The sequence below is a fragment of the Vanacampus margaritifer genome, chromosome 1, assembly GCF_051991255.1.
Source record: "Vanacampus margaritifer isolate UIUO_Vmar chromosome 1, RoL_Vmar_1.0, whole genome shotgun sequence".
NCBI classification, from domain to species: domain Eukaryota; kingdom Metazoa; phylum Chordata; class Actinopteri; order Syngnathiformes; family Syngnathidae; genus Vanacampus; species Vanacampus margaritifer.
Genome location: NC_135432.1, coordinates 13,449,705 through 13,466,086, shown reverse-complemented (window position 1 = coordinate 13,466,086; position 16,382 = coordinate 13,449,705). Strand labels below are relative to the sequence as shown.

Genomic DNA, 16,382 nt, shown 5'->3' with positions numbered 1-16,382 from the left:
CCTTGTTGGTTAAGCAATAAAACGGAGAAGGGAGTGGAACGCTTTAAAAGAAAGCAGGGTAACTCCTGACAATCCGGACAACTGCTTTGTTGTCTTTTGTGCGTCCAAGATGTTTGTGGATGATCGGATAGTAACTCTGTTCAAAAGGAATGCCCACCACACGTTGACTTACTGGAGTGTTTTCTTCAGTTTTGGATTGTGCATCGCTTTTCTCGGGCCGACCATTCTGGACTTGCAGTGTCAAACTCAATCCACGCTGAGTCAGATTACGTGGGTGTTTTTCTCGCAGCAATTCTGCTTGTTGATTGGCAGCTCGGTCGGCGGCGTTTTCAAGAGGACGTAAGTAGCGAGAAGAAGAAAGTCTTCGAACTAACGAAGCAACGAGACGTCGTCACTTTTTTTTTTTTCCTGTTCTAGGTTGTTCACCGCTCTGTCTGCTTTATTCGTCTCGGCGCTTGTTATCTCTGTGATATTTGCCATCATCCCTTTGTGCAACAATGTCCTGGTGTTGGCCGTCGCCATGGCCGTGTCGGGTTTGGCTATGGGAGTCATCGACACCATCGCTAACATCCAACTGGTCACCATCTATCAGAAAGACTCGGCCGTTTTCTTGCAGGTGAAAGAGCATCTTCTCTGTGTGTACAGTGGTCCTAATAATTAAAAGTATAACTCACATCTTTGTTTTTGTTTTTTTTTGTTTTTTGCCAGGCTCTTCATTTCTTTATCGGCTTCGGCGCCCTGGTGAGCCCTCTGATTGCAGATCCTTTCCTCTCGGAACACGGCTGCGGGAATCACACTGGGAACGGGACAGAGATCATGCATCACTTCAGGAACATGCTGAGACACAGTCCTATTGCCGAGCACAACATCACTCAGAGCCACTTGCCCCACGGGGGAGCGGATGAGGGGTCCACTGTGCACTACGCCTTCTGGATCATGGCTCTTATCAATGTAAAGACTCCAAAGAAAACAATGACTCAATGTGATATTTCAGTTCTCCAATGGAAAATGAATATGATTTTATTTTGCACCCTCAGCTGCCTGTGCCCCTCGCTGTCCTCTTCTTGATGTATCGCGAGCGTCTAATCCCATGCTGCCCTAACGGCACACCTAATCTGCTGGACAAAGATGAACTCGCCATGGATAACCAGCAGGGAGCCGAAGGCGCAGAAATGGAGCAGGCGGCGCATGAAGCTGGAGGTATCGTAACCCGTGAATAATGCATGATTTTCTTTCTCTCGCCATGTCCGGGGAGGAAGACAACAATAAAGGCCATTTTGTGTGCCGCCACGTGTCAATTGTGTGCACAGGTCACGGCGATATCTTTAGCTGCTGTCAGAATGATAACCTGCGCGGCCTGCCAGTGTCCTTCTTCATGATTCACATCCTCGGCGGGATGGTGCTTTTCATGACTGATGGCATTGTGGTGAGTGAGATGCACGCACACGGAAACACATCAATAGAAACATTGTCAACATAAGCAGCGGTGACACGAGATTTTCAGGATATCAGCCGTCATTGGGCTGATTTTTGTTGTTGTTGCTTTGAGTAAAAAAAATAAGATACGAGCCATTTTGGCAGGAGTTTGGCAGATCGTGAGCAAATCTTCTTGTTCAAAAAAAAAAAATAGGCTTCAAGCTGTTTACATTTTCAAGTGCATTTCGTAAACTGTCAATGCAATCATATAATACAAAAATATTCGTTGATGTTTAAAAATGTTCTTCTGCAATGACCACATGGACGTTATACTACCTGACAGAACATTTAATTATTTATATCCCCTTATCAATTAGTTGTCAAAAATATTGATACATCAAAAACTAGGCCAAGGAGAAATAGATGTCTATATTATATATATATATATATATATATATATATATATATATATATATATATATATATATATATATAGAGAGAGAGAGAGAGAGAGAGAGAGAGAGAGAGATAGAGAGAGATATAGATATTTTCAGGCTAAGATGCCAAAAATTATCCAGAAACCATTCAAATATATTTGGCACTCGGAAAAAAAATGTTAGCCAGTGTATTCAAGTAATAGCCGCTTAGTGTTGAAAAATGACTAGCCTACTATTATTGCCAATTACTATATATTGGTGAAAGGGATACTTGACTCATTTAGCCATTTTCAGCAGTAAAAAGTTCATATTTCATAGTTAATTGAATAACTTCATAATTTTAATAATAATAATAATGCATCAGCTTTATATAGTGCTTTTCTAGACATTCAAAGATGCTTTACAACGGAATGGATACAATATTCATGCACTCACATGAAGGCAAGCTACTTAAGTGGCCACAGCTGCCCTGGGGCAGGCTGACGGAAGCGTGGCTGCCAGTGTGCGCCTACGGCCCCCCTGACCACCACCAAGTCTTTGCACCTTCCATGCACCGGTGTCAGTAGCACCGTAGGCAATTGCCCAAGGACACAACAACACATAACTTGGGGAGAACGGGGTTCGAACAGCCAACCTTCTGGTTACTGAGTGACCATCTCTACACCCTGAGCCACGCCCGCCACAAATACTAACTTTAAAAACACATTTTGACGCTTGCTGTCGACTGAAAATGACCACGTGTGCTTAGGGCTCAGGTAATGACCAATCATGGCTCAGTTTGCAAACGTCACATTACCAAACTCAGAAAACAGGTGAGCTGCGATTGGTCGTTACCTGAGGTCTGAGCACCTGTGATGTCATTTTCAGTAGACAGCAAGTAACAAAACGTATTTTTAAAGGTACATGAAAAATAATGAAGGTATTAAATTCATTAAGTATAAGCAAAATGTGATATATATATATAGCTTAAAATGGCTAGAGTAGTAGCCTGAATGATTGTTATTTGAAATAGTTATATTGTATTTAATTATATTATTATCTTGTGTTTTTTATATATAGTGTATAACAGTATTTAGTGCTATTTTACTTATTAAAAAACGCATTACAATATTTTTTTTTGCTGTTTTTTTTTTTTTAACCATACAGAGACTTTACCTCGCATCTCCATGTGCCACCGCATTTCATAAATGATTCTCCAAATTGGACATAACAAAGCCCAACTTTGTTTTTCAGGGGGCCTACGCCGGTTTTGTGTACACATACGCTGTCGCACCGCCCATGTCTCTTCCTCACAAAGCAGCCGGCTACTTAGCCAGCATTTTCTGGGCGGCCATCACCGCAGGTCGACTGCTGTCCATCCCGCTCTCATACCGTTTTCCAGTCATGAGACTGCTCATAGTCAACCTGGTAATGAAACAATGAAAACAGAAAATGTGAGGCGCACACAACTAAAAGGTCAAACTCAATTTGTCCTGCGTTTTACAGGCTGGTGCTATTATCACTGTGTTGCTGCTGCTGATCTTCTACACCAGCAACACATTTTTGTATATCGGGACGTGTTTGTGTGGACTTTTCCTCAGCAGCATCTTCCCGTGCATGCTTGCCTACACTGAAGACATTCTTGATTACCAAGGTATGTTTAACAGTACACATATTGTATACAGTAATGATAAACCACACATTATATAGGGTAAAACTATATCATGTTTGTAGGTTGTGCTACATCGGTGCTGGTGACAAGTGCAGGAATGGGAGAGATGGTCATGCAGGTTCTGGTTGGCTCAGTAAGTCTAATGGCCGTGAATACAAAAGTAATCATATTTGTCTCATAAACCACTCTCATAGAGATTTAGTGATGTTATTATATCCCCAGATTATACAGACCGCAGGCAGCTATAGTTTCCTTCTGTGCGGAGTGATTATGGCCTGCATCGGTTTCCTCCTTTTTATGGGTCTGCTCTTCTTCCATCGGATGCACAAAAACTACCTCACAGGTACAACGGCATCCCTTATTCCGACACTGTAGGCTTACTGCCGGCTTATTTGCATGCGTTCCACCCGTGTCATCATTCACTTGCCGCCCTCCCCTTGCATCCCGCTAGGAACGACAAAAAAGTCCGCCATGGTGGAGGAAGAAACGCCAGGAGCAAATGGATCGTCCAAAGCTGAGCCAATAGAGGAGACGCAGAAGAGCTGAGAGGGCCGCCCGCTTTGTTGCTTTCCTAACATCAAATCCATTCATTTGCCACAAAGACTCTTGCTACTTTTAGCATGCTGGGAGCAAAAGTTTTTTTTTGTAATTTGCAATAAGGATGGGCATAATAATAGGTTGCTTGATAAGTGTCAGTTGTGTGGATTTTATTATTCATGAATCACATTTTGATGCAATTAAGGCAAAATGAGGTCCTGAAGCATTAGCTCAATGCCACTTTGGCATTGAAACAGGAGTTCAGTACATTCAGAGAGAAGGACTCTCCCATTCCACACGAAAGAATATTAAAATAATCTAATCCAAGTCCATTTCATCAATGATTAATTTTTTGCTTAGTCCATCAAGGAGATGTCATTAAAATGCCCATCCCTAATTTGCAAAGAAGAAAGTGTTTTATTTTCAGAAGCATATCGAAACTCCTGGAATATTTTGATGTCGTTTTGTAACTTAATACATATTCTCAAACTGTTGCTATATTAGTAAACAAGATTTCAATTCAGATTCAGGTTGTTGTTTTTAGTTTCCCAAGTGACCTATACTCTATTTTTGCACTAATCTTACGTGGGGAGGACTTCGTACTTGGCGAGATTAGAACGAGTTACACATTCCAATCAATATGTAACTGCCTATTTGATGTCATGGACTCATTGGCGTTTGTTACAATAGTTTACCAGCCAGTTCATACATACATCCAGAAGGGGGCGATATAGATTAGATTTCAACTTCGCCGTGGCCACAAAACGTTCACATCGGGGTGGTCACAACCTGCAGTCATCATTGATCAAGTCCCAAAGTCATGGATGCTGATGGCAAAGTGTGTATAGAGGCGTTGAGGTCAATTAACATCCATTTCACAGTCTTTATGTGTCAAAAGAATGGACACACAAATACTGCTTTCAGTTATGTGATAAACAATTTAGTTTCCAAAGACAGCAGCAAACCCTAAACAAGACGAAACGAGATTCTTCGAGGAAGCTCTTATATCCTGTTTAATGTCATCAAATATTTAGCATTCATTGTAGAAGCCATTATCGGTGATTTGTAATGTGATCAGGTTTGAGTTGCTTTGCTTTTATCGTCAAGATCAACTCGAAAAGATTTATCCAAACTGACAAGAGTGCTTTACCTCAATTTATCTCACGTATCTGAGAACATCACCGTAACATTCTTGCCAATAAATTAACCCTGGCGAACCCAAGAACCCTTTTCTTCTTTGGAAAATTATGAATTATACATTAAATGACTGCTATAAATTCACTGAACACCAAAATATATGTTTTTTTTTTTCAATTTATTCCCCAATTTAGGATTAGGGCGAAATTTGACCCTTTGGGATTAAGGGGTATCATTTCGAAAAATCAGAATAACAAAAACTGTCAGTAAACTATTTAGAATTTAAGAAAAATAATCAATCAAATACACAGCTACATTGAACAATATATATTTTTTGTTTTATTTGTTGCATTTTAGCCATCTTGTCACCACCACCACTCTGGCTCATGTAAGTGCAATATTCATCCACTAGATGGCCCCATGCAGGGGTCAGAAGTGGTACTCTGGACTTTTGAAGTTAAATTTGTAAAAAAATAATAATAATAAAGGTCTTTGTTATTTGAGAAGAAGAATTTATAGGGCCAAATTTGACCCCGTGGGTTCTCCAGGGTTAATAACGTCACACTATGAGCCCCCAAGAAAGGGATACATACACATAGATCTAATACACATTTGATTGACCAGTCATAACTTGCACTTTGCTTGTGACTTTGTACAATAAAGCCTTCACAACTCAAAACTTTGATAGGACATTTAGGACAGGCATATTTGTGTTTTCATCAAATATGCTGCTCATGTTTCCCAGCTAATACATTTACTGCCTCTATTGAGAGGTGACATAAAACATTAGCAGCCGAATCACATAAACGGGAAGAAAAATAGCTCCGGAAAAGCTCATTAGACTTCTGATACGTGACGATAAATATGTTTGACAACACTAATCATGCAGAGAAGAGTTTAACAATGTGTCACAAAGAAACACTTGCATTTCCGTGAAAAGCATTTTAAAAGGTAAATAGAGAACTACTTATCTAATCGCACAGCTTCCATTTTAATGAAGCACCATCTTTATCTATAAGGGTTTAAGTTATATTACAGCTGTCAACAGAAAATACCTTGGCCGAGGCCTGGAAGCAGAAGTAATAACAAATCCGGTTGCCATGGCAGAATCAGACGCCTGCGTGGATGAATATTCAAAAAGAGAAGTCAACCAAATGTCAGTGGCACTGAAATGGACTGTTGACGTATTTCATCATGTAACGGAAACAAATCAAAGTCTCGTATGTCACAGTGCAACCTCTGAAGTCGTATGTCTTATAAGCAGAATGTTACATTAGGCCTCTTAATAACTAATCTTCTGTTTTTTTGTTATTAGGGTTTCTCTCAGAACTTTTCAATTGGTGCCATGACCTAGATAGGTCACAGCAGCACAACGGCCTAGCTCAAGTCACCTATCTAATTATTAATTATTATAACTGTAATTTGGATACACCCATACTGCATTTGACACCAAATTGTACTTATAATATGTATTCTTCCTAATTAGATAGGACAGCATACTATGTCTCTCTCTTTCTCTGTGCCCTAAGAAGAAATAGGCATATTTATTTATTTAAAGTTGCCATCACCTTGTATTTTGCCACCCTATTTAAAATAACTGCGTACAATTTTATTTGCCAAAATTATAATTCCGTTGCCTAAATCATCTCCTCTTGATTGCAAATGGTTACATTTTTTGTGTTTTTGAAAAATCTGAAAAAAAAAATGACTTTGGCAATTATTTTAAGAGGGCGTCGATTTGTTGCCTTGCTCATGGGTATTGTAGTAAAAAGGGCAATCCAACTTCTGCGGATTTCAGCCCTTCAACTATTATCCTTCACAATGTGCAAGCTGAGTAGTCAACAACAACAGCAGGCTAATGTCAACGTAGTGGAAGATGCATTATAAGGTATTATCGGGTAAATGTCTGAGATTTAAAAAAGAAAAAAAAGAAAAAAGCTTGCGTTTGCTCACCACTGCAAACGTCAACACCGTAGTTCTGTTTTTCTAAACTGTTGCAATGAAGTGACTTAGGTTCCCTAAAAACACAGGGAATGTGGATAAATGATGGATTTGAGGACATGAACAGCTTTGATAGTTCACAAAGTGGTCATTGTAGCTTATGCAGATTTTTCATACCTTGACTTTATACGATGTTTGTGCATGATATTATGGTATGATGATGCCACATCTCCCACTTTGGGGGGGAGGATGAGCCCGATTGCACAATTTGACCATCAAGGCAACATAAGAGGAAGATGTCAATATTGCCTCATTTGCTTCCACGCCACATTATTTCCTCTTTAATCATGAGAATCTCTGGGTCACTGTTTGGCTTCTTCAAAGGTAATAATGTTCTTTATTTTATATGGCGGCAGTCTAACGAATGCGTCGCCTCATTTATTATCCATGTTTGTGTTTTGCAGCTCTGTTCCTTTTCATTTTCTGGCTTCCAAAGCATTCGGCGGACCCAGATCAGCTGAAGGTCATAAGAGCAGCGTATGGAGGATCTTTAGTTGTGCCTTGTCACTACGATATTCAGTTCAGAAACAGCACAAAGTACTGGTGCAGGGGTCCGATCTATGAGCTGTGCAGGATCATTGCCAAAACACCAAAGCAGCGCAAAAACGGCAGATGCTCCATTGCTGATGACAAGGAAGCAGGAGTCATCACTGTTACTATGACGGCTCTCAGACGAAGAGATGCCGACATGTACTGGTGTGTTGTTGCCAGGCCTGGAAGGAATATTTTCACTGCCGTCAAACTCATCGTATTCGACACAGGTACACTTGCTAGTCAAGAGTGACAGATAGTAACCACTGCCACAGAACATTTAGTTACACTGTTTTTATATGGACTTGCCTTGACTTGCTCTGTTGTTAAATATTCCTGGGACAAATGGTTCTATTTAATTTTGCTCTCACTATGACAAAATACCCCCCCAGTAAACATTTAAATTATATAATCTGAAGTCCAAATAAATATGCTTTTGAAAAAATTTCCCCCCATTCTGCACAGTAATAGCACCGACCAGCGAAGTGCCAGCAACTACATCAGAGACAAATAAAGACAAAACACGGTGAGAAAAAAAAATTGTTTACAAGGACGCTGCTATGTGTTTATTATATATGACTCAAAAATGAAATCCTAAAACAAGTGAACTGACCTGCCACTGCTTTGGGCATTTTTACACACTAAAAAAAAAAAGTTAAAAAAATTCTGCCAGCAGAATAATATACAGTAAGATTGGCATTATGTTAAATCGATCAAGCAGTATGTTTATTATTGTGCTTTTGGTTTGCAGTGCTGTTTACAACTGAAACGCTAGAATCACAACTAGATGTATTGTTCTAACATTTTTGGCTCATGTTGCTAAACACTGATGTCACAATAATATACATATTGGTCAAAGTAGAACATGTCAATCAAACTGTTAATTTTTGTATCGTTTGGTGGTTTTGTAATGGAACTCATAAAGTTTAAATTTCAGTGAGTCTAAATACTCCATTCAATTATTTGTTCTATTCCTCATGTAGGTGGTGGGAGGCTCTTCGATGGATCATTTTTTTGTCACTGGTGTTAAGCGTGGCCGCGGCACATATAGTTGCTTGGAAATTAAAGGCTGCACGCAAAATTTGGCACAGAAATGTACAGTATCTGAAAAAAAAAAATAATATTTAGGGGTGAAAACCTTGAAAAGAAATATGTGAAATATTATCACATCGCCTACTTTATATACTGAATATTTCAGAAATCCTTCAGTATACATTCTAGTGATGTGGGAATGAAAGTGAAATGAAATGAAATCCTGTATCGAAATGTGTTGAAGTTAAATTAGTTTAGGTACTTTGATGCTGCTTTTATGTGTTGATAATTGTGTACATTAAACAAACAGTAATTTTGTGCTCAGGTGTTTTATTTTATTTAGCAATAAGGGGAATTTAATGCTGTGCAATCAATCAGTCAATCAGTCATTACATTCATTCATCCATCTATCCATCCATCCGCCCGTCTTTCCGTCCACCACAAGTATACAAATTGGAGACTATTAAAAAAAAATCACAGAGCACATTGATATTGTAAAACAAAAAATGTAAATAATATACAAGACTGTAAACCATGGCTAGCTTGTGCAGTGCTTTTACTGTTGGATGGTCATTTAATAAAAAAACTAAAATATAATATATATATATATATATATATATATATATATATATATATATATATATATATATATATATATATATATAAAGCCATATATATAATCCAAACCAGTTATTCACACTTTAGTATTTGAAACAAAAATCAACTGCATTTATGTTTGAGAAGTAGTTTGTCTCTATTTGGGCTGAGGAATACTGTGTATGAAGAGGAAGTGCACAAATTCAGCTGAGGATCCGAGGAAGGAAAGTCAGTTTTGAAGGTGACGTCATCCGAACTGTGTGCGTGGTCAAGGCTCAAGTGGAGCGCATGAACATGCACTTTCGAAGTAAAAGTTCTACCGTAACGGTAATTCGTTCACCTACGTACTTAAAACAGAAACAAGGTAAATTGTGAGCAAATGATGTTTAATAATTCCAGAAGAACATGTAAATGTTGGCTTTGAACGGGCATCAATTGGATTTTCCCACAGCGCTCTCGATATTCGCTCGTATAATTTGTAACTGAATAGATGAACAGGAAGCACTAGTAGTGAGCCAAGTTACACTCTGTGCCAACGCCCGGTCTCTTAGCAGCTAAGCTAACGTTAGCCATCGGGCATCCCGAGGGCCACAGGTAAGTTGTGCTAACAATGATTTCACTATGTATCGTTATGGCGCATACTAAAGAAAAGCAGTCTTCGTTCCACTTCTGTTCATGCTAGCTGTTCGCACGAACTCAACCAAGGCTGCTCGGCCTTTTGCTAAGCTAGCAAACCAAACATCTAACGATTCGACAGGAGACTTTTTTTGTTGTCGTCTCTCTTCTTCCATAAGTTACATTTCAGAATCATGTTCGACTATTACGGGACACGTTTTTAAATAGTCGATTGTGATTAGCAACGGTTCGTAACGTTTGTTGAATTTTAGATGATGTGGTGGGATGTGTACCAAGTTAAGCACCAAGTAACTAGTCAAATACCTAACCCTACTTTAAAAAAATGAAAAGTGTCAATCAGATATTTGTTTAAAGTAAAATTGAATACATTATTATGCACCTTTTTGATAGGATTGTAGGCAGCCCCAACACAAGGAAGTGAGATGCAGACCATCAAATGTGTGGTGGTGGGCGATGGAGCAGTGGGAAAAACCTGTCTACTGATTTCATACACCACCAACAAATTCCCTTCGGAATATGTACCAACAGTGAGTATACGTTTGCTCTCGGGTTCTTCTTGATGACTAGTGCCCGGCGCACACCGACTGACGTGACGACGTGGTTCTTTAACTTGTTTCCATGAGTTGCCGACCGTCACGGGAGCACAGCTTGTCAGAATGCCACATTACACAATACAACATACACGCATGTTTATTAGGTTCCAAGTGGGATCCAGCCTGCTGCCGCCTAACCATACAAATAGTAATACGTATTATGTTGTTCAGTTTGATTTTCACAAATTTGTCTACGGCAGGGGTGTTCAAACTTGGTCCTCGAGGGCCAGAGTCCTGCAGGTTTTTGGATGTTTCTCTTCTCCAACACACCAGCGTTGGAGCAGGGACACATCCTAAACCTGCAGGACTCTGGACCCGAGGACAGAGTTTGGACACCACTAATTTACAGAATTTGAATTTTTTTTCTCAAATTTTTCTGGAATGTCCTAAAGTCCCACTAAAGCTCAATCTCAATTAGAAAGTGGTACAATAATTTGTCCAAGAAAGTATGTTTAAGTCATACATGTAAATTGATTTGAACAAAACTGGGGTTCAAACCTTAATGTTGTCAAACTATAGTTATGCTAGTTATCGCAGCATACACAGGAAATCTGCAAACCCGTGTGACCCACTGACCGGGGTTGGTCATGTGACTTTCAGAACGCAAGCTTGAGAGCATTTGTGACATTTATTTCCCCTCGTGGTGGCAGATATAAGTTGTTCTACTTACAATAAAAACGGTTGCGTTCCATTTTAAAACTGAAAAACCAAGATGCTTTTTTTTTCTCTCTCTCTCAACCAGGTGTTTGACAACTATGCAGTAACTGTTATGATCGGTGGTGAACCATACACCCTTGGCTTATTTGACACAGCAGGTAAGTAAACAAGTTCAACTGTGCCGAGCGGTCACTTTACTAAATGGTGTATCTCCTCACAGGTCAGGAAGATTACGACAGGTTACGACCACTAAGCTACCCACAGACGGACGTCTTCTTAGTCTGCTTCTCTGTGGTTTCACCATCGTCCTTTGAAAATGTTAAAGAAAAGGTGAGTGGGTTTGAGCTGGCTTACACCCCCTTTCACACTTCATTCCATGTCCGCATTTCAAAACATAATTTACCATTGAGCTTGATTTTAGAAGTACTTTGTGTAGTTCAATCCTTTTGCATTTTTATTGTTAAGCATTACCCTTATTTTTCTATCCTTGGATGTTCGCATTGTTGAATTTTTGAGGAAAGGAAAATTCCATGAAATCTCAACTTTAAATATAAGTTGAAAGGACAATGATACAATAAAATGGTAAGAAAGTAAAATAAGACTAAACTAAAATAATAGCAATTGAAAAAACGAACTAATACTAATTCTGGCATTTCTTGTGCATTTTGGCCTCTAGGGGCAGTGTGGTGCATCCATGGAGTACACACAATGAGACAGAAGCAATAAGTTGCGATTGAACTCCATTAATATAACTTGTTTTTTCTCAGATTGGGAACAATGTGTGCCTTTGAGTAGTGTCATTTTACATGTAGATGTATGAATATGTTTTCACGACGTACAGTATGTGTGTTAATAATCGTTATGTGAAGGAATATCACTCCCGAAGGCGATGCTAATTTCCCGCTAGCATGTCAATGGCTTCCTCTATGGACTTTAGCATTAGCGTTAGCAATGATTTAAAACGAAGCACGTTTTGTATGTGTATATATACAATGTGTGTAATTCTTCTTGTGTTTAGTTTTACAGTAGACTCCAACCGGGTGTGTCATTAAACGACAGAATCACATAAGCTAACCGCTTGTGACGCAAGCAAAATGGTGCATTCAGGGTACTTTCAGAACGTCGGGATTCTTTTCTTTTTTTTTCTTCTTTTCTGGAGAGCTCAGTATTGTTCATTCGATTTGACATGTCATCATTGCTCTCCTTTTTTATTTTATATATATATATATATGTGCGTGCGAGTGTGTGTGTATTCATTAGTTGACCTAAAACCTATTTAAAAAAAAATCCCATACCAATGATATAATATAATAATAAATTGCCAAATGCAGAAACATCAATGTAAGTTATCACGATGTGGTGGCTCTCGCTAACACGTCGGGATTCTGTAACTGCACCACGCGGAACAATCAGCCATTTGACCAATGTCAGAAGGGCCATAATTGGTCAATTAATCGGTCAGGCCCCTAGTTTTGAGTTATGAGCGTAATACCGGAATAATTTAAACTCTCAAGGCACAACTGTATTATGAATTTATCTTTGACATAAGTAGAATGTGTTAATTTTAGTCAAAGGTTAGCGTTATGTAACCTTAAAAGGAACCCTGACTGTAATGACAAGTTAGCTCTATATTATTTATTTGGTTGTTACTAACATAACTATGAGATTCATTTTTCAATAATCATTTCCAGTTAAATACATTTTGTCAAAACTTTATTAGGATGTACACCGCCATGGTTATTTACGTCGCCACGCATTCCGTGCGTAGTGACGTAGAATGGCGGCGGCTCTCTGCCGAGCAATGTGAAGCGCTTATAAAGAAAGCAAGCCTCATAGTGTTCCTAAAAAGACGATCAGAACTCTTGAATGCATGAATGACGAGAGCACAGTGTGGGAGAGGGTGACTCTCCCGATCACATGTTGTTTCTTTAGGAACGCTACGATGCTTACCTTGTTTCTTTATAGGCGTTTTACATTGCTTTTTTTCTTCTTCTTTTTTTAACCACTTATTGAACATAGAAGAAGAATACAAAGATCAGTCAATCCAATTTACATACAATCACATGAAAAAACATAAATAAAATAAAACGAAAAACATTTAAGTATCTTTAAGTATTTTTTTTTAATAATTGTGCATGGATATTAATTATCAATTGACATTTCTTATTTGTTACAAATTTAAGAGACTTAAAAAAAATCTATTTCAATCAAAAACAATTTAAAAAAAGGTTTCAATTTACACTTATGGATATAAAATTTTGCCAATAAAACATACAAGATAACCAAAGTTGACAATTTTTTTGTTCTTGGATTTAAAAAGGGTAATAATGTTTTTACTTTCCAAACTAATCTGTTTTTTTTTATCCACACATAAAATAATTTTAAATATCCTTCCAAAAAGCAGCACTAATTAGACAATCCTAAAAATAAATGTGTTAGATTTTCCGGTACAACTTTACAAAAAGAACATTTGTCATCAATATTTACAAAATGTGAAACATACATACATGTTTGTTGGGTAAATATTATGTATAATTTTTAAATGTAGTCCTCTAACTTTATTTGTAATGAAGTACTTAAAAGGAATAAGCCATGCTTTACTCCAACTAATATTCCTAAACTGAGTAAATAAAATGGAATAAACAGGAAATTATTTTTGAAAAATTAATCTCATGGTTATGTTAGTAACAACCAAATAAATAATATAAAGCAAGTCGGGGTTCCTTTTAATGTGTGGTCCTACATAAAATTATTACCTGTAATCATGATTACTAACTAAAATAACTTGTACATTTCCAATTTGGAGATTTGAATGGATTTACAACAAGCAATGTTACATTTCAACAATGTGAACTCATAGTAGCGGCAACACAGTGCGACAGTGGTGAGTGCGTATGCCTCACAGTTGAGGGTTTGAATCTCGGCTCATGTCGTTTTTTTCTCCCTCCCCTCCTGCAGTGGGTTCCGGAAATCACCCACCACTGCCCCAAGACCCCGTTCCTGTTGGTGGGCACTCAGATTGACCTGCGCGACGACCCCTCCACCGTGGAGAAGTTAGCCAAGAACAAACAGAAGCCCATCACCCCGGAGACGGCCGAGAAGCTGGCCCGCGACTTGAAGGCGGTCAAGTACGTGGAGTGCTCCGCCCTCACACAGGTACGAGCTCTCGCCTTAACGGCACGCCGGCGCCGACCTTTCCTAACCGCAGCTGCCTTTTCTAATTCCGTCCTCCTGCCTGTCTTTCCTCCTTGCTTTCCCTCTTTTCCTTAGCGGGGACTGAAGAACGTATTTGACGAGGCTATCCTCGCCGCTTTAGAGCCCCCCGAAACTCAGAGAAAGAGAAAGTGCTGTTTGTTCTGATGTCTGACTGACTCTCGCTTTGCCTCTCAATCGTCTGCTGCTTACTCCATTGTAAAGAAAATGTCAAGCTAACTCAAGTACTCTCTGCAAACAAACGTACAAGATGAAATGTTGTCGGGGGGACATTTTGTCCCGCCGTTCAACTCGGCCTAATCACACTCACACGGGGCTGCCTGATATGACAAGAGTGCCAAACTTCACTTCTACTTCCCTGCATGTCTCTGTCAGAGCTGATTTGTTGTTTCCAGTGTCATTTGTACCCCAAGAAGCATTTACCTCCACAACATGTTCTTTTTCTACTGATTTTTTTCCCCTTTCTTTCTCTGCTTCTCTCATCATGCGGGAGTCTTGTATCATGTTATTTGAATAAAGAAAAATCTGGATTTCCTCGCTACATCTCCACTCCGCTTCCTTTTCGCCAATCCGATGACGCGTTGTCTTCCTTTGAACCGGAATGTTTTGTTTCCACAGAAAGGATTAAAGAATGTGTTTGATGAGGCAATACTGGCAGCCCTGGAGCCCCCCGAACCTAAGAAAAGACGTAAATGCGTTCTGCTCTAAGTTTGGTCCCAGCCGTCTCCGCACCGCTTTCTAGGTTAGCAGTACACGGACCACCACAAGTTGAAAGATCATGAAATATTTGCCTCCTGCCAGAATTAACCTAAATACATATTCAGTGTGTTGAGTATGATTAAGAATTGATGCTGTTTGTGCTGACTTCATACTTATGATGATGAATTTTATTTTATATTTTTAAATAAATCAACAAGGTAGGGGACGTGTAGCCGACAGCTCGGACCACAAAATGGCTGGTCTTATCATACATGGCGTGGACGTTCTCCTGTCACATTCTCACAACAATTCTGTTCTTCTTCCGGGCTTTACGCTCAGGCAATAATTGAGGTCTTACAAATGACAGATTTATCGTGTCTTAGGTTAGCTCTGCCACCAAAATACATATAGAAGTAGTTTCGCTTTTTCACTTCTCTTCTCAGAGATAAAGGCAATTGTGTTGCGTCATGTGTGTGACTCACAAATACCCAACCTAAGACACAATAAATGTCCTATCATGTCTCAATTATTGCCGTAGCTTGAAGCCCAGAAGAACAGAATTTTTGTGAGACTGTCACACACCTGACCCTAATCCACAAAGTAGTGGCAGTGCATTTAGTTGCTCATTTAATAAGACAATGAAAATAAAACCCACACAATTACGATGATCAGCCTCGGGACTGAGCTAAAGTCTGTCTTAGCAGTTTAGCTTTAGCAGTTTATTTACTTGCAGTGTGAACGCTCCATGCAGAAAGTTCTATTTTGTCTTGAAACCCAAATGCTGATGTTTCACTTTTATTGGCGCAGCGACCGAGGCCATTGTACACTTCTTTTTTTTTTTTTTTAAGTCGGCTTCATTACATCAGATAGCGACGCAGTGTGACACTTCTTACAAAACTCAATGTTTTGATTTCAGATCCTGTGAAGCTTTTTAAATGCCAGGAATAGCAGTGTTTGCATTTATCTTTGACTATATACATTCCTAGATGTGAGCTTGATTTATTTGTACATATAGTGAGAATAATTCATAACTTATTGACTGATAAGTGTGCATTACTGAAACAAGAAGTTAAGGGAGTTAATTAAGGTGATGCTGAAAGAAAACGACCAGAAAGTGTTGATGGGTTTCTTTTCATTTCCTATTTTTCAATTTAACATCAAGCTGTACTGTATTTTCTTTGTGATGAAATGTCACAATAAACCAGTATTATCAAGAGACTTTGAAAACGTCTTTGTCTGTTTTAA

At 38.9% G+C, this 16,382-nt stretch overlaps 3 protein-coding genes across 7 annotated transcripts; all 3 read left to right on the top strand.

Annotated features, from left to right (window-relative positions):
- The first annotated feature begins 61 nt into the window (after positions 1–61).
- slc60a1b (solute carrier family 60 member 1b) lies at positions 62–4,566 on the top strand. The gene is made up of 10 exons (XM_077573600.1): positions 62–339; positions 418–616; positions 709–951; positions 1,038–1,200; positions 1,311–1,426; positions 3,087–3,260; positions 3,339–3,486; positions 3,567–3,637; positions 3,727–3,847; positions 3,956–4,566. Exons 1-10 carry the CDS (start codon positions 110–112, stop codon positions 4,048–4,050), a joined length of 1,560 nt encoding a protein of 519 aa, XP_077429726.1. The 5' UTR covers positions 62–109; the 3' UTR covers positions 4,051–4,566.
- A 2,900-nt stretch (positions 4,567–7,466) lies between these two features.
- On the top strand, positions 7,467–8,960 carry LOC144060976 (CMRF35-like molecule 1). Its single transcript, XM_077580971.1, has 4 exons — positions 7,467–7,503; positions 7,584–7,940; positions 8,176–8,236; positions 8,694–8,960. The coding sequence occupies exons 1-4, from the start codon at positions 7,467–7,469 to the stop codon at positions 8,836–8,838; spliced, it is 600 nt and encodes a 199-aa protein (XP_077437097.1). The 3' UTR covers positions 8,839–8,960.
- Positions 8,961–9,534: 574 nt separating this feature from the next.
- LOC144056650 (cell division control protein 42 homolog) lies at positions 9,535–16,356 on the top strand. 5 transcript variants are annotated; one of them, XM_077573640.1, is made up of 7 exons: positions 9,577–9,703; positions 9,791–9,933; positions 10,366–10,502; positions 11,311–11,383; positions 11,446–11,555; positions 14,184–14,381; positions 15,057–16,356. In XM_077573640.1, the coding sequence occupies exons 3-7, from the start codon at positions 10,398–10,400 to the stop codon at positions 15,144–15,146; spliced, it is 576 nt and encodes a 191-aa protein (XP_077429766.1). In that variant the 5' UTR covers positions 9,577–9,703; positions 9,791–9,933; positions 10,366–10,397; the 3' UTR covers positions 15,147–16,356. The 5 variants fall into 5 exon arrangements, with proteins under 5 accessions (XP_077429785.1, XP_077429777.1, XP_077429766.1 ...); XM_077573624.1 differs by lacking the exon at positions 15,057–16,356 and adding an exon at positions 14,496–14,979 and having other exon boundaries at positions 9,580–9,703; XM_077573659.1 differs by lacking the exons at positions 9,791–9,933; positions 15,057–16,356 and adding an exon at positions 14,496–14,979 and having other exon boundaries at positions 9,535–9,666.
- The last annotated feature ends 26 nt before the right edge of the window (positions 16,357–16,382 follow it).

What these genes read in the sequence shown, in the direction of transcription:
- LOC144060976 (XM_077580971.1), top strand. Translation starts at nt 7,467, where the DNA reads ATGAGAATCTCTGGGTCACTGTTTGGCTTCTTCAAAG. An exon ending in ACTGTTTGGCTTCTTCAAAG is followed by an intron (nt 7,504 to 7,583) that starts GTAATAATGTTC and finishes TGTGTTTTGCAG; the next exon opens with CTCTGTTCCTTTTCATTTTC. An exon ending in ACTCATCGTATTCGACACAG is followed by an intron (nt 7,941 to 8,175) that starts GTACACTTGCTA and finishes CATTCTGCACAG; the next exon opens with TAATAGCACCGACCAGCGAA.
- LOC144056650 (XM_077573640.1), top strand. Translation starts at nt 10,398, where the DNA reads ATGCAGACCATCAAATGTGTGGTGGTGGGCGATGGAGCAGTGGGAAAA. An exon ending in CTTCGGAATATGTACCAACA is followed by an intron (nt 10,503 to 11,310) that starts GTGAGTATACGT and finishes TCTCTCAACCAG; the next exon opens with GTGTTTGACAACTATGCAGT. An exon ending in TGGCTTATTTGACACAGCAG is followed by an intron (nt 11,384 to 11,445) that starts GTAAGTAAACAA and finishes ATCTCCTCACAG; the next exon opens with GTCAGGAAGATTACGACAGG.
- slc60a1b (XM_077573600.1), top strand. Translation starts at nt 110, where the DNA reads ATGTTTGTGGATGATCGGATAGTAACTCTGTTCAAAAGGAATGCCCAC. An exon ending in AGACATTCTTGATTACCAAG is followed by an intron (nt 3,487 to 3,566) that starts GTATGTTTAACA and finishes TCATGTTTGTAG; the next exon opens with GTTGTGCTACATCGGTGCTG. An exon ending in TGCAGGTTCTGGTTGGCTCA is followed by an intron (nt 3,638 to 3,726) that starts GTAAGTCTAATG and finishes TTATATCCCCAG; the next exon opens with ATTATACAGACCGCAGGCAG.